Here is a 15,152-nt window from a genome sequence, read left to right as displayed (position 1 = left end):
ATAATATGAAAGAGCGCTACTCAAACCAGCGGTTCTTCTGTCAGTGCACAGGCTCAATTTGAAATGTCAGCTTCAGGGCTGCGAACGGCATGATGTACACGTCTAATCGAGGTTAAATCTCAATTTCTGATAACAGTGTCCCAGCACCCCATGGCTGTAAAATATGAACTAATTTGATCACACTGGGGTCTGCATTATATAAAAGTGCATTTCATTTAATGAAACACAATGGAGCCATTGGGCAACGTGCCAGACAAAGCTCCTCCAATAACTTCTTTGTAAGAGAATTGCCCACACCTGGCACAGCAGCACCGACTGCCTCAGTTTTCACACTGCACATAATGAATGACTCACAGAGTGCAGGAGAAGGTGGCTCCTCTTCCAGCTGGTACAAACGTTTAAAAGAAGTTTGTATTTTAATAGCATTGCAATGGAAAGAAAAGGCACAACAGCTTCTATTTGGCCAAATTAATCACATTATCAATATTTTAGGTTATATAATGTAACTGGTATTAGCTACATTACTGTAAAATCCTTTTAAATCAGTGGCTCCTCTGCCCTGCCGCACAGTGTAACAGTAACTCACACAATTTTCCTAATTAGGAGCTTTAACTGCTGAACATTTCTGCAGTCAGGGTAGCAAAATTAAACAATACAGCATAAATCAGCAGCATGTTTTGATGCGTCTAACCTTTAAATTTACCATCTGACTCAAACAGTGTGCACCCACAAGTCCGGGAGTAAACCGTGTAGGTACTGGACATTTAATGCGCAAATCACAGATTCATCATATTTTCTCACCTGTGCTCTGTGAACAAATTTAGAGCAGCCTCAGACTGCACAAACGCACAAAAGATGTCACAGGAAACTGATGCACACATCTTTAAACTAATTAATAAAAACCACCATTGCTCCCAAGGGAACACGTTAGAGGTTTGCCTTTTCTGGCGTCGCCCCCCGAGGTAAACCTGTTTCTTAATGTAGAAAAATGTGGGCGTGGCAGTATTCAAAGTGCAGATAGCGAGCATTCTCCTGATTCTGATTCATTACTGGTGGTAAGAACGGACTTGGCCAGGATGCACGTTTTTATGAATCCAGCTACACTGTACGTGCATTTATTTTGTGCATATTAGGAATAAGCTCCCTTGTTTTTGTATTTATTGTCCAGTTAGAGTGCTTATATCTGTTGAGCTGTGTTTCACCCTGTTGAAATGTACACTTTAACCCCAAAGGCTTGCAGTAACAACATAGCTTGTTATATGAACTTAATATATTTTTATAAAGTGGACTAAGAAAGTGGAGGTCCCGTATGATTTTCCTCCATTTTGAGTCAATGAAACTGTTTTTTGATCAATTTAAATGAACATTTTTGGATTAAAACAAAAGGAGAATTTTACTGTATTCATTTCTGTTGTTTAAGTGCATCTCACGCAATAGACTGTATCAAGTACAAGAAAAAGAAACAGAAGGAAGTAAAAGTGACGAGCATTTAACATCTGTTTGTCAGTTGCAGTCTGCGCTTGTCGATTAGCATTGCAGTATTTTTAAACATTACTGTCCTGATGTTATGCGGTACATTAGATTATTAATAACTGTGCAACAGTCTAATTAAATCTGCAATAATTGTAGGCCTCGTATTTTTGAATGTGCTAAATTTTGACTGTTTTTGGAGTGTTGTCCTGTTTTTAGACTATTCAGTTCAGTTGTATTCACATAGCGCCAAATCGTAACATCAGTTGCCTCAAGATGCTTTATATTGTAAGGCAAAGACCCTACAATAAGTCGACTTGTCTCATATTTTTTTTTGCTCTTGTTTAAACAGCTTCAGGTACCGCTGGTTCTCAGTGGAGGGTTGTGGGCTTCTTTTAGATGCTAGCTACAATACTAAGCATGTTGTATTTTAGGTTGTAATAGGCACGTTACATTATATTTATGGTTAAGTTGCTCCATTTGTGTTAACTTACCTTCATGATAGATTAGGAAAGCTGACATCATGAGTGAAGTGACTTGCTGGGTTGTTGCACAGAACGATCCTCTGCTCAGTGAAAAAGTAAAAACATGAAGTGAACTTCAGGCCGTCTCAGTGGAAGATTTGCAAGACGAAGGTTATGCAGCGCTTTTTGCAGTTTGACGCTGCTCATGTTTTAATGAAACTGTAACGGGACTAATAAATGCTGAGTTTGGCTAACATAAAAACACAAAAATATTGCATTTTCTCAGGTTAGTTAAAGCTCATAAAGTAAAAATTTGTTGTCTTAATTTTTTTAGTTCTGTTAACTTTTACTGGCTTACAGTTATTAAGTAGTAATAAGTAGTAATAAGCTTGCTTAGCAGCATTAAAATTATCAGCAGAAGAGGAAAGATTTGATTCCAGCCACTTGTGAAAAAAACAAAAAAAAAATACAGAAACATATGTTCATTGAAATGCATGAACTGATATAATTAGCTAACGTAATGGCTGTGTGGGTGTGAACAGATTGTACTTGAGTGACGTCTCCCTCACTCTTTGGTTTAGTCAGCTCATGGCACCTGTTAAGGTGGAACACACTCCACCTTCCAGTGTAATTACGCCAACGTCATGTTATGTCATTCAGACATTACAAAAAGCTGGGGGCACAAGGCCATTATAACCGATCTGCAAGGTGAAAACAGTATCAGCCTCAGGCTACAAGTAATGGAAACAGCAGGATTTTAATCTTTCATTTTTTTTAATGCATTTTTGTTTGTTTTGTGCTGTTTTTGTTTGTTTGTTTGTTGTTTGGGATTTTTTTGTAAAATGTGTGCTTTTCCTGCAGGAAAAGATTAAAATTAAGTGATTATTCGCAGCAAAGCTTCAACCTGAACAAGTCTTATGAGCAAAATTACATTTTTTTATTTAAATACAGAATCAATCCTCCTGTTGAGTCTTTTAAAAATATTAGACAAATAAACAGTCTTCGCTGCACAGCTCCCTGCTTTGTATATTATTCTTTACCAGGTAACTGAATTTGAAGGCATCACCGCCTTCAGAGCCCTCCTTCAAGGTAGGATCAAAACATTCTAAGAACCGAGGTCCATAAAATTTTAAAGGCTTGCCTGATTTAAATTCGACTGATCCCACATTCAAGGTCATCTTCTCGGGTATGTCCTGTCAGATTCCAGCATGCGTGCTATTTTTAGATCTCTCAGTGCAAGTCCAGTTCTGACCCCTTGCAACATGCACACTGTTGAATGTGAACTTGTGAATTTCTTGTGGAAGATCATCATCGCTGGTGATGAGAGCTGGGAGACAGAGCTGTTCTCAGTTGAGGAGTGCACAGTCTCCAGTTCTCCAGGAGTGTCAGGTGAGGAGAAAGGCTGAGAGCATGCACCTTGAATTCATCCCCCAGCGTGAGACTGTCAACGTGGAGTTTTGCTGTAGTGTCCTGAGGTGTCTGAGAGAGATTTTTTTTTTTTTTTTGGCCACATCAGCAAAACCTTTGCTCTTCACCTGGACGACTCACCAGATTTGCCTCCTTGTGATTTTGTTCACTGAAAATCAAGTTGAAGGATCACACAGCAATTGCAGAGGTACAAGTGCAAGGGGACACATGATGGGACCACTGAGAGATCTAAAAATAGCAGCTGAGGGGCACAAGAAGATGATCTTTGGAGGGAAGATCGGCTATAATTCAAATCAGGTAAGTCTTTTGATTTTCATAGACCTGTTCTCAGAACGTTTTGATCACACTTGTATATTTTAACTTAGTCATGTAGCTTTTGTTTTGCTTTAAATATGTTTAATTGTTCAACTGTATCTTAAATTAATGGGTGTTCAATACTTGCACTGCTGTTTTGGCAGCACTTTCACTGCTTAAACTAAATGTCTTGCACACACGACCTGCACATGCACACCTGCACACTCAAACACTGTTTTTTTCAGAAAACCGTAACCCCCCCCCCACCCACCCATTGATTGGTTTGATCACAAACCAATTACTGTTCACCCATTTCACAGTCACCATTTCTGTTCATCCTTCTGTTTTTTTTTTTCATTTCTGAGTTTCCTTGTTACCTCTGTTCACCTGTTTATTTTGTCCATTCGTAAAAAGAAGCCATTATTTCTCCCCCCCAGGCAAGAGACGACGATGGCCTCGGTGGGAAATTACCCCAGCACAGCTTTACTCAGGACACGCCCAGGCTTGTCTTCAAGACAAACAGCGATGTGCTTGTAAGGACCATACCCATTTAATGCCAGACAGAGTTTAAGCTTAATGGCTTCTGCACAAATATGTTTTGATGTTGTTCTTTGTTTAAAAATATGTAATTTTCAAGTCATTTCTGAAATGTGACTGGGCTGGTTCATGTTTGGAAATTACTGTAAAAATAAAGCAGACTAATCTTCACCCCCAAACAAGATAAGAGGCGCTACACGAGTCACTTATATTTAAACAGAAAGTTTCCATTCATTATGTTTAAGGATTTCATAACTTTTTTCATGCTTAATCGTTTGTTTTGCTCATTTTCATTTTACATGTAGTGAGTTTTCAGTCTTTTTATGAGTTATCAGACACGCGCAAGCTCACAGTTAAAATGGGTGTATAATAATATTGCAATAATAATGGTGAAGCTAACGTCGCTTTACCGAATAATATTTATTGACAATTTTGATATACTACGTGTAATACGTGTTACTAGTACATGCCCATGTCCTGCTTTACTATAGTAATGTCATTTTAGTCCATTGCTACTGTATTACTCTGACCACTGACATCACCCTTGTTGATGCCACATACTGGATATTTTGTCTTTTTTGGACCATTCTCTGTAAACTCTAGAGATGGTTGTGCGGGGAAAATCCCAGTAGATAATCAGCTTCTGAACTACTCAGACCAGCCCGAGCAGTTTAAGAAATGTACCTAACAAAGTGGCTGGTGAAGATATATCATAATATCCGAGGTTTGTTTGTTTTTTCATAAGTGTTATTGTGAAATTCAAATGCTAAAAATGGGTCATTTTAGCCTGTTGGTGGGTGGTTGCTAGCCAATATGATGACATCAATAATATAGATAATATAGATAGATAAGAACCTTCAGAGGCCGAAGATGTGCATGTGTGCCAGGTTTGGTTGTTGAACTCCTGATTGTTTAGGAGAGTTTGCAGACATATGTGATTTGGTGTATTATGATAAAATGCATTTTACATCAGTCACTCATAATTTATCCAAAGAAAACTGTTTGTTGGTCCTTTCTTTAAAAAATATATTTTTTAAATCTCGTAAATGCTGCCTATACACTTCCTGTAAATATAATAGGGCCAAGGCCATTTCCATGCAGTTAGTGGGTACTGGATTTGAACCCGTGTGGAGTGCTTCTCCCTTCATTGAAAATCATGCTAGGATAATGCTGCCCATGTTGGCCCAGGGCAGGTTCTTTAATCTCAAGAATTTTACATGTTGGTAATAAGAAACACATGTAGTCATTCATAATATTTAAGCCGCCATTCTTCCAAGTTCTCATTCCAGATGTGAAATAATTTATTTTAATTTAATGTGTTCAGATTTTAGGTCAGACTGTGGAAAGACTGCCAATTATATTGCTCATAACTTTAAAGAGCACGTTGGTAGCTGCTTTCAGGACATGGCTGCTTTACATGACCTGTTTTCAGGGCTACTGCGAATAACTAACAGACATAACTAATCCAGGTTTTTTAATATGGACCAACTAAAGGCTACAACATTTACTTTAATACAATGTGCTTCATGACATGACATCAACAGTTCAATCATCGGCTCCAAAGTTTTTGTAGACTTTTTTAATTGACTTGAAGCAAAGCAACCAATCACAGCAGAGCAAAGTGCCCATCTGCCTGATTCAATCAAACACTGATCATGGAGGAGTCGGTCTTCAAGAGACCGATTTTTTTTTTTCCTTTTAAAGCCCTGCTTTATAGAAGTGCCAGCTGCTTATGGCTCTTTTTATGCATCAACCAGATACAATGTTGTCTGGCAGACTGAAAAAAGCAGTACTGAATATTATCGCATCTCCGCTCTCTCTGTGACAGCTGGTTGTTCCCTACACCCTCAATCATTCAAAACATCTATAAACATTTCTGACTTAAGACGTGACCACACGTCACATTATACAAACTACCTCTGAAATCGGCTTGTTGATGGACCAATCAGCACAGCTTACAATCTCTAACCTAATCAAGAAGCTATAGCAAGCAGCTTGTTAGTTAAGCTTGATATAGGACAAAGTTAACAAGCAAAATAAAAGCAATCTCTCCTCACTGAGAAAAACAGTCCCACACCAGTCCAACAGTCTTCAGACTGAAGTCCAACAGTCTTCAGACTGATGGACTGATGTTGGTGTTTAGCTATTAGCTTTAGCGATCCCAGTAGGCTCACCTTAAATATTTCTTCTGATTGTCATTCAGTAGCTCTAACACGCTGAGAGACATTCACATACTCACAACAGCTGATGAGGGAAGCAGCTTCCTATAAATGTTTGACAAAACAAGCAGATGAACCATCCGTGCTTCCCCATCCAAATACAATGTATTTGATGGCAGGTTAACACATCTCCTGTTGGTAATCACCTGAAAGTTTAAATGAGTTTTAATTGAAGCCCGCCCACTTTATGTCACTTATGGTAATTTCACCCACAAGTGACTGAATTTCATTCCACCATCAGTGGTTGTCACATCATTGCTAATCTGTTCCTGTGAGGACGCCCCTGAAGGGGACTCAACCATTCGCGAACACCGCTGTCTTTCCCAGTTTGTAGTCTAAGCTAGTTACAGTACGTGCAGGCTTTAGAATCATATTTACTGCACGGATGTGACAGCAGTATTGATCTTCTCAAACTAACAGACATAGCCATATTTTCTATCATGTCAAACTTTCTCTGGTATGGAAAAGCACCGAGCAGATATCTCTTCTCAGAGAGCGCCCATCTGCTGCATTGACATTCAAGCACAATCCGCCAGGTCTGTCTCACCTCTCTTGCAGCTGAAGTTATTTTACTCACTGTGCGTGCGCGAGTGTGCCCTGTGAAATATAGCGCAATTGAGCTTCACCTGGCCAAGTGAGAATGGCTTTTGTATGTCACATCTATAATGACTGATGGGACGGCTGGCTGTGAAAAGAGCCGCCTTTCAGGGAGTGTAGCTCTGCTGCTCTTTGGCTTTTAGCTACAGTTTAAAACTTTTCATGCTCTATTCAGGGTTGGATGGAGAAGTCGGGTACACTATGTAGTCAGCATAAAACACTGGGAGAGGATATGTACCAGATATGTTTCCTCTTTTGTAAGCCAAGTAATTATAACCATTGCAACAATGAATGAGGCAACTGTAAACTGATAGTTTGGTTAATCATAGTAATAAGTCCACATGTTGCAGATGGTCTTTTAAGCCTTGCCAAAGTTTAATTTTCTTGTGTAAACAGCAGTGTAAGCTTTACACTGTTTCCCTTTTTTGCAGTGGACCAGGTGCTTTAAGATGGCAGTCTGTTGCAACATGATCTAGTTTTTGGACTGAATCCACAGCACAGCCAGCTCAGTGTTTCTGTCCGCCTATCCTCAACATCTCTGATGGACCCGAGCTGTCAGGGTTTATACTTTGCTGCAGATTGTTTGGAGTGTAAAATAACCAAAAACCAAGCTTTGCTTCAAGCACCTGGTTCATTTTCATGTGTTTAATCTTTGCGTTTTGCACTTTGTGATTATGGCAGCAATCTGAGAAGTGTCAAAAGAATCGCATATCGACCTTCACAGGGCGGGACATACAAGCCTGTCCCTTGATGCACTTTTCCTGCTTAAACCTCCTCATTTTCAGCAACCCTCTTCATCATACATATAAAACCACTTCAGGCACTGCAACCTCTTATGAAACCTTACAATCTCTGCACCGTCTGAAACTCTCCAGCCTCTTAACCCTCTGCCACCTCCTCCTTCTTTCTTCCTCTTCATCTTCTAAATCCTACACAGCCTCAGAAATCTGCAGCCCCTGCCTGATATGGAGACTCCAAACTGCCAAAATCAATAAAAAAAAAACAAAACTTCATAAACACAGAAAAAAATCCAGAATTTACCAAATGACATGGATATTTTTTAAATTTTACAATTTTGATTAATTCATGCAGACATATTTTAAAAGTTTTGGTACGTTTAATCATTGTTTTATTTAATTACATTTAATTAATTGTTATTGAGCCAGTATTTTATTTTTTTTATCTTGGCAGTTTTTGTCCTCCATAGAAGGAAACTTTCTTATTTCCCTCTTCTACCTGTTGGGGCCACAGCAGGGTCATCGTGCGCTGCTCTAACCCCTGAGAACTGATCATCTCACAAATCACCTCACTTGATGTGTTGTTTTCTTATGTACTAAGACAAGTTGCTGACTAACATGGGGATTCCTAAAATTCCCCGGACTCATGGCCGGGTCAGAGAGTGAGAGGAGGAAGAACACAACGAGTGCGGGTTGCTTGTTTAGAAGCCGGATAATCGTTGTAATGCAAATGGTTAAACTACACCGCCGATGCTGGTTCGTTGGCCACGATGGAAATAAATGACCATAATTACATTCAACTGCAAACATCTGTGTGCAGGAGCCGGGAGAGAGCGAGAAAGAGAAAGCACAACTCCATTAGCGTAATGCACAGTGAAATTTCACTCACGGTGCAGAAAGTCGTTAAGTGCTCTCCATCTGTCTTTCTGAGTCGAGGAAATTTTCAGCACATTTATTATTTAAAATATCCTGGGCATACCATTATCAAACTCAACTTGTGAGAGCACCTTTTTGACTTTTACTCAGTCATGGCTCATTGAATTAGCGAGGACTAAATGGGCAGTTAAGGCATGTAGAATTCAAGGGACTGACATCTGAGCGCTTCCAGTGCTGTGTAGTTCAGTCTCTGATCTGCTTCTGCTGTGGTCCCCTAACTCTTTGGCAGCTCGAACTCCATTCAATTCTTAAGTTAGAGTGACAGTAACTACCAAATGCAGACTTCTGTCCTTTTCATAGATGCCTCTGCTTGAATCAGTTCTCCTCTGATGTAAAGCACATAATTGAGGCAAACAACCTGATGTTTTACACATGTTGTAGCTGAAGGACAGCACACTATGTTTTCTTTTTTAAATTCTGGCCAGTGTTGCAGTGCATCTGCCCAAAGAGCCCATGTGAGTCCACTGTCTTTCAGCTGCTGCCAGACACTTTCCTGCCAAATAATCCAATGTTGCTATGCAGCGTGCAAAAGGAGTTTATCCACCTTCCGGTTGCATCCCTCAACTTATTAACATTCAGCAGGGGGGCTTAAGGGTCTGTGTGATGGATGGATGTCGTTGAAGGGTCTGACAACTGATTAATGCCTTAATTATCTCCAGCGAGGACCTGCCACTCCTCCCAGAGCTGACAGAGTGAGCTGTGTGTGGCCTGACGAGTAACTCCATGTTCGGGGCTCGCCCACTGCTATCTGCTCTACCAGGGTCACATTCATTTTCCTCCCCCCAAAAAATCTGCACGTTTTGCACTAAAAAGGTGTATAACGTTGATGAAACTGTGCAGCAGGGCGTGTTGGGATCTTTGCCACTGCAGTGACTAAGAAAGACAACTTTTCAATTGAGCCCCCACATGTTTGGATCCAGCCCTACTTTGCGTTCTGCATACAGAAGTGAGGTCCATTTTTTGCATGTAAAATGTTACGGCTGACTTACAGAGCTTTACTCACCAATCCACCTACTATATCAATGACCTATTAACCCCTTCTTAAATCAGCTCTGTTTTAATAGGTAGAAATTGCAAGTAGAACCAGATTCAGAGAGGTCAGCCATCTACTGCTGCTGTGTGTGAGAAAACAGTGAAGAGAAAAGAAGGACAACAAGCAATACAACATAGAACACTTGACAGGAATTAGTGGCAGTAATCGCATGTCAGGTACATGCAGCTCTGGAAACACCAGCAGAAAGGTGCCGGGGGAGCAGGGGGGAAAGCACAAAGTACAGGAGAGGAGGACACAAAGTTATGCACTATATAAAAAACACAAGTAACATCATGGGATGGCCCCACAGCTAAATCCTATAGCAGCATAACTAACGGCTGTGTTACTTTTCATGTCTAATTGGCATTACTTGACTAACTGATTGACACCGAAACTGTTTTTAGCAAACAGCTACGCCTTTTTGCTATAAATTTCCAAGCCTGAGTTGGAAAAATTATCTTTAAGAAGCTGATAGTGGGCAGCATGGTGGCGCTGTGGTTCTCACTGTTGCCTCACTAGAAAGTCCTGGGTTCAAATTCCCCATCTGGCCGGGGCCTTTCGCTGTGGAGTTTACATGTTCTCCCCGTGTCTGTGTGGGTTCTCCCCAGGTACTCTGGCTCTGTCTCTCTGTGACAGCCAGGGACCTGTGCAGGGTGTACCCTGCTTTATGCTCTATGGCAGCTCTGAATTGGATAAGCATTAGAAAATGGATGGATGGAAATTTTTAAAGTTTTGCACTTAGCTGCAGCCATCGCCTGATACCTATAAAGGTGTCACCCATTAATCGCCCATTTACGCATTACACCAAAATACAGTGTACTTTCTACCATTTAATCTGATCTGACTTGTTGACCCACAATTCAATACCAAGTGTGAGGGAAGTCATATTTTTGTGTTGTGCTTGAGGCATTGGTCTGTTTGGGGTCTGCGGTAAATGAGACTTTGTGTCTTTTTATTGCCATTAAAAGGTGTAATTGAACCTTTTTTGTTAAGACAGAAAGTTAAAGGCAAAGTCACTTCAGTAGCATTGAGCAGCTGAATGCCATAAGAAATAACTCATAAATATATTGAAAGCAGGCAAGTATAGACTTCGAAGTTAAATGTTTTTTTTCTTGACAGATCCATAAAAGTATTTTAAATCAACATCGGCTTCCTTAGAAATAATCTTTTTCCAATGAGCTTATCTCCAGATGGTGTGGAGACTAAGCTCCTTCCTTATATTTTTCAGAGAAGATTGTGTAGTATATCATCAAAAGCAAATCAGAAGTCCTTTGTATGCAGGATGACAGGTGCTTATATAGTATATGTCTTATGTGTGTGTCTTTTTGCAGGTGTGTGACTGGTGCAAACATATTCGCCATACTAAGGAGTACCTGGACTTTGGTGCTGGTGAGCGGAGGCTGCAGTTCTGCAGTGCCAAATGCCTGAACCAATATAAGATGGACATTTTCTATAAAGAGACCCAGGCTGCCCTACCTGGAGCGCTGTGTAACCCAGGACATGGAGCTGCTGGGGAGGGTAAGCCAGAGTGCGGTACGGGAGTGCAGTTGCTCACTCCTGAATCCTGGGGAACACCGCTAACGGACCTCCGGCGTAAAGCTCCCTCACCTGGGGGGCCTTCCACCACCTCAGCTTTGGCCCCATCCACTTCGTCTGCTGCCTCACCCTCAGACACTAATGCTGTCTGCTCCCCAGCCTCCTCATCTTCAGCCAAAATCCCCACACCCAGACCCCACGAGAGCCCCTCACTTCCCCCGCCACCTGTTCCCGCTCTTCACCCACCAGTTGGGGTTCCCTCTGGCAGCCCTCCCATGGTGATGACTCCACGGGGACCCATGCCCCTGCCTCTGTTCATGGAGCATCAAATGATGCAGCACATGCGCCCACCATTTCTTCGTCCTTCTGCCCATCCAGGAGGGCCCAACAGCCCGCTGTCAAACCCAATCATCCCTGGTATTGGTCCACCACCACCTCCTAGGAGCCTTGGTCCTGCATCAAGCCCCATGCACAGGCCTCTGCTATCTCCACATGTCCACCCTTCATCCAATCCTAACCCTGGCATGATCCCCCCACACCCTGGTATCCCCATGCCAGGCCTGCCACCTTTCCCCCCAGTCAACATGATGCCCAATGGACATATCCCCCTGCCCCCTATGATGAACTTTAGCATGCCATCCTTGGCTCCATTGGTACCCCCTCCAACTCTCTTGGTCCCTTATCCTGTCATTGTACCCCTCCCAGTCCCAATCCCTATTCCAATCCCCATTCCCTTCAACCCCAAATCCTCCAGGGACCAACCTGAGGGCAGTGGTTCTGTCCGTAGTGCTCCAGAGTCCTCAGAAGCTTCAGCTTATGGGCCCCACTCACCAGGTTCCTCTGGAACTGATAGAGGGGGGCAGAAGATAGAGCCAGCTGACAGAGGACGTGTCTCTCCTGTACGCTCAGAGAGAGGGATGACAGTGGAATTGACTGTAAAGGCAGAGGACAACTCAGGCAGCCTTTGTCTCAGCAGTGGCCCTGGACTGATGGATGGGGTTATTGATCTGACAGTCGGCCAAAGATCATGCCAGCAGCAGGTAATTCACAGGATGCTGCCTGGTGTCCAGGTCAAAGTAGAGCCAGAGGCTGATTCAAGATCTCCATCAGCTGCTGTGCTGGGGAGGGAAGGGAAAAGCAATCATGATGAAGAGGAAGGGGCTCTACTCTCAAAGGAACTCCTCAGTGCTGCGGAGCCAGAAGGGGTCACACATCCTAGAACACTGGAATCATCAGCCCCACCTTCCAGTGCTCCCAGCAAAGCTTCAGTGAGCCAGAAGAGTCCCCATTACTCTAACCGTACAACACCACCCTCACCCAATACAGTACGAACCCAGCCCCCATCCATACCCCAGCACCAGACTAGCCCTGCTGCCCCATGTAATGTGATAGTCAATGGTACAGGATGGCATCCACTTCTCACGCCTGCATTTGAGTCTGACCGAAGGGGAGATGCAGGAGAAGGAGAGGCAGAGAAGCACCCCGCCAACGGTGAGCTGGAGCACGAGGCGTTGAAAGAGAACAATTGTTCAGTGGGTGAATGGGATCCAGGGAAGCGGGTCTCGGCACAAGATGAGATAGGTAACACGGTGGAGGGTAAGCCAGATCCCGACTCTAACTTGGAGGAGGGTGAGCACGCCTACGCCCTACCGCTGCTGTCAACTGGAGGCTGTGTTGTCATCCAGCCCGTGCCAAAGCCCGCCGCCGACAAGACAGCCATCCTTTCCTGTTCCATCAGCGCACCGCTATCAGCCGCCGGGAGTCCTGAGCTCGAGCCGCCGCTGAAGAGGAGGTGTCTGCGAATTCGCAATCAAAACAAATGAGGTGAGTGTTTTCCCACAAACAACTTCAAATATAAATCCACACAGATTTATTCAGTGACATTTCATAATTCACAGTTGGGGATTTATCAAATTAAAACTCTGTTTTAAAAGTGTCTTACTCCCCAGGATGCATCTTTGAACTATTCAAAATGATTCCCTTCAGTTCTAAAATCTTCTTTAACAAGCTGTTTCATATTTATAATCTTCAAATCTGGAAATTCCTGGCAACCGGGTTATTTTATATTTTGTCATTTTGAAAAGGCATAATAGGGTTGATCACTTAATCAGAATTTCAACAATGTCACGCTTGATTCAAGGGCAGACTCAATGTGCCCTCACGCTGTCACAGCGGAAGAGGTCAAACAAGCATCAGTTGAATTATTACTTCCAAAATAATGCCAGAGTGCATGTTCCCTGGCATTAAGTCCACTGTGACAGACGGAGTGCAGGTGATGTATGAGAATGTCACTTGGAGGGGCGCTCATAGGGGCTGGCTCTGAAAGACTCTAAAAGGGTTAGTGAAGCAGGAGGGAACCTGACACAAAGCCCATTTGTGAAAAGATGAAATGAACCAGCACACCTACAAAGGTGGTGTTAATACAAGCAGGCTGTGCATATCCTCCTAATATGCAGCCAAACCATACTGAAATAAAATCTTAAAACTGAGTAACATCAGACAAATAAATAGATTAATACTAGATGTTATCAGCATTTTAGATCATGTGATTAGCCAATACACTCATTTATCAAACATTTCCACATGAGCTTGTACCTTGCTGTCGTTCTACAAGAGGAGCGCTATTCTTTGCTTTACTGTGACTGGCAGTATATGAGCTTCAGAGTGTGAATGGGGAGTCTTTCATGCCATTAATGCTGAATTTAATGATGCAATCCTCGGGTTATTAATTAAATGAAATTGCATTCAAGAGCAATTCAGGTTGTGGTAACATGAGGCGAGTGCTCTGAATAAGATTAATTGGTAACGACAAAAGATGGAAATCAAGCCCCGCACACAGTCAGCGCTGCTATACGCCAACCAGCAGCTGAAATAAACAGAAGTGATGCACTGATTATAGTATTTGCTACATAGGTATGGTGGACCAAAAGTGCCTATACATATACTGTACCAGTCAAAAGTTTGGACTGTTTTATATATATATATATATATATATATATATATATATATATATATATATATATATATATATATATATATATATATATATATAAAACAAATCTGTAAAATGTTAAATAATTATTAATATTTTTTAAGCTTTTAAGAAATATGTCATGTAAAAATTCATTTATTTTACTCAGTATTTATTTTCCTTTGTATATTTTTATTTGTTTCACTTATTTATTTTTTATAATACATAGATTTTTATTGTTTCATTATCTTCCTCAGTTTTCCATTTAATTTATTAATTTATTCAGTTTTAATTTTTAATTTAATTTGGGGTTTTTTTAGGTGCTGTATTTATTTCTGCATTATTTTCCCTTTAACCCCCCATTTATTTCTCCCAACCTAAATAAATGACACTAATTAAACAGAAGAATCCTGGCAAAGGAAAACAAATATAGAAGCTCATTAAATTATAAATATTAATTCATCTAACATTTCTTAAATTAATTCATGTCTACAATCATTTTTATTATTTTAAAATAATTATGCAATTAATTGTATATTGTTTTTTAATGAAGTCATGTATTTATTTTTTATTTATTTATCTAGGTGGTTCTGGTCCTCCTTAGAATGCAAAACGCTGAATACCATATCTCACCTTTAGCACTTGCCTGCAATATCACAAGGCATTCATTATGAACTATCTAAAACATTATGTAAAATTTATTCCAATAGAGAAGCAGATGCTGAATATTTAATTCTTTATTTGCCCAAAAGTGTCCTCAAGCTGATTCTGATTGCAGGGAGAATAAACCACAAATTAGGAAGTGCTGCTAAAAATCTGCATGTTCCCTAATTTGGCCCTCAGAGGTTTTAACACCAAAACCGTCTTTGCTCTGAACATCCTCCACTCTCCCACTTACCTTAAAATTAAAATACCTTCAATTCATGCATC

The 15,152-nt window shown here is 41.2% G+C and overlaps 1 protein-coding gene across 1 annotated transcript in view; it reads left to right on the top strand.

Annotated features, from left to right (window-relative positions):
• The window catches only part of sobpa (sine oculis binding protein homolog (Drosophila) a), a 59,959-nt gene that overhangs the window by 39,643 nt on the left and 5,164 nt on the right, over positions 1-15,152 (top strand). The window contains exon 5 of the mRNA XM_030759101.1: positions 11,047-13,075. Within this exon, the coding sequence (XP_030614961.1) occupies positions 11,047-13,074 (2,028 nt within the window). The 3' untranslated portion in view covers position 13,075. The remainder of the gene's footprint in view (positions 1-11,046; positions 13,076-15,152) is intronic.

Source organism: Archocentrus centrarchus, chromosome 22, assembly GCF_007364275.1.
Source record: "Archocentrus centrarchus isolate MPI-CPG fArcCen1 chromosome 22, fArcCen1, whole genome shotgun sequence".
NCBI classification, from domain to species: Eukaryota; Metazoa; Chordata; class Actinopteri; order Cichliformes; family Cichlidae; genus Archocentrus; species Archocentrus centrarchus.
The sequence above is the reverse complement of the archived record's forward strand: the minus strand, read 5'-3'. Positions and strand labels throughout refer to the sequence as shown.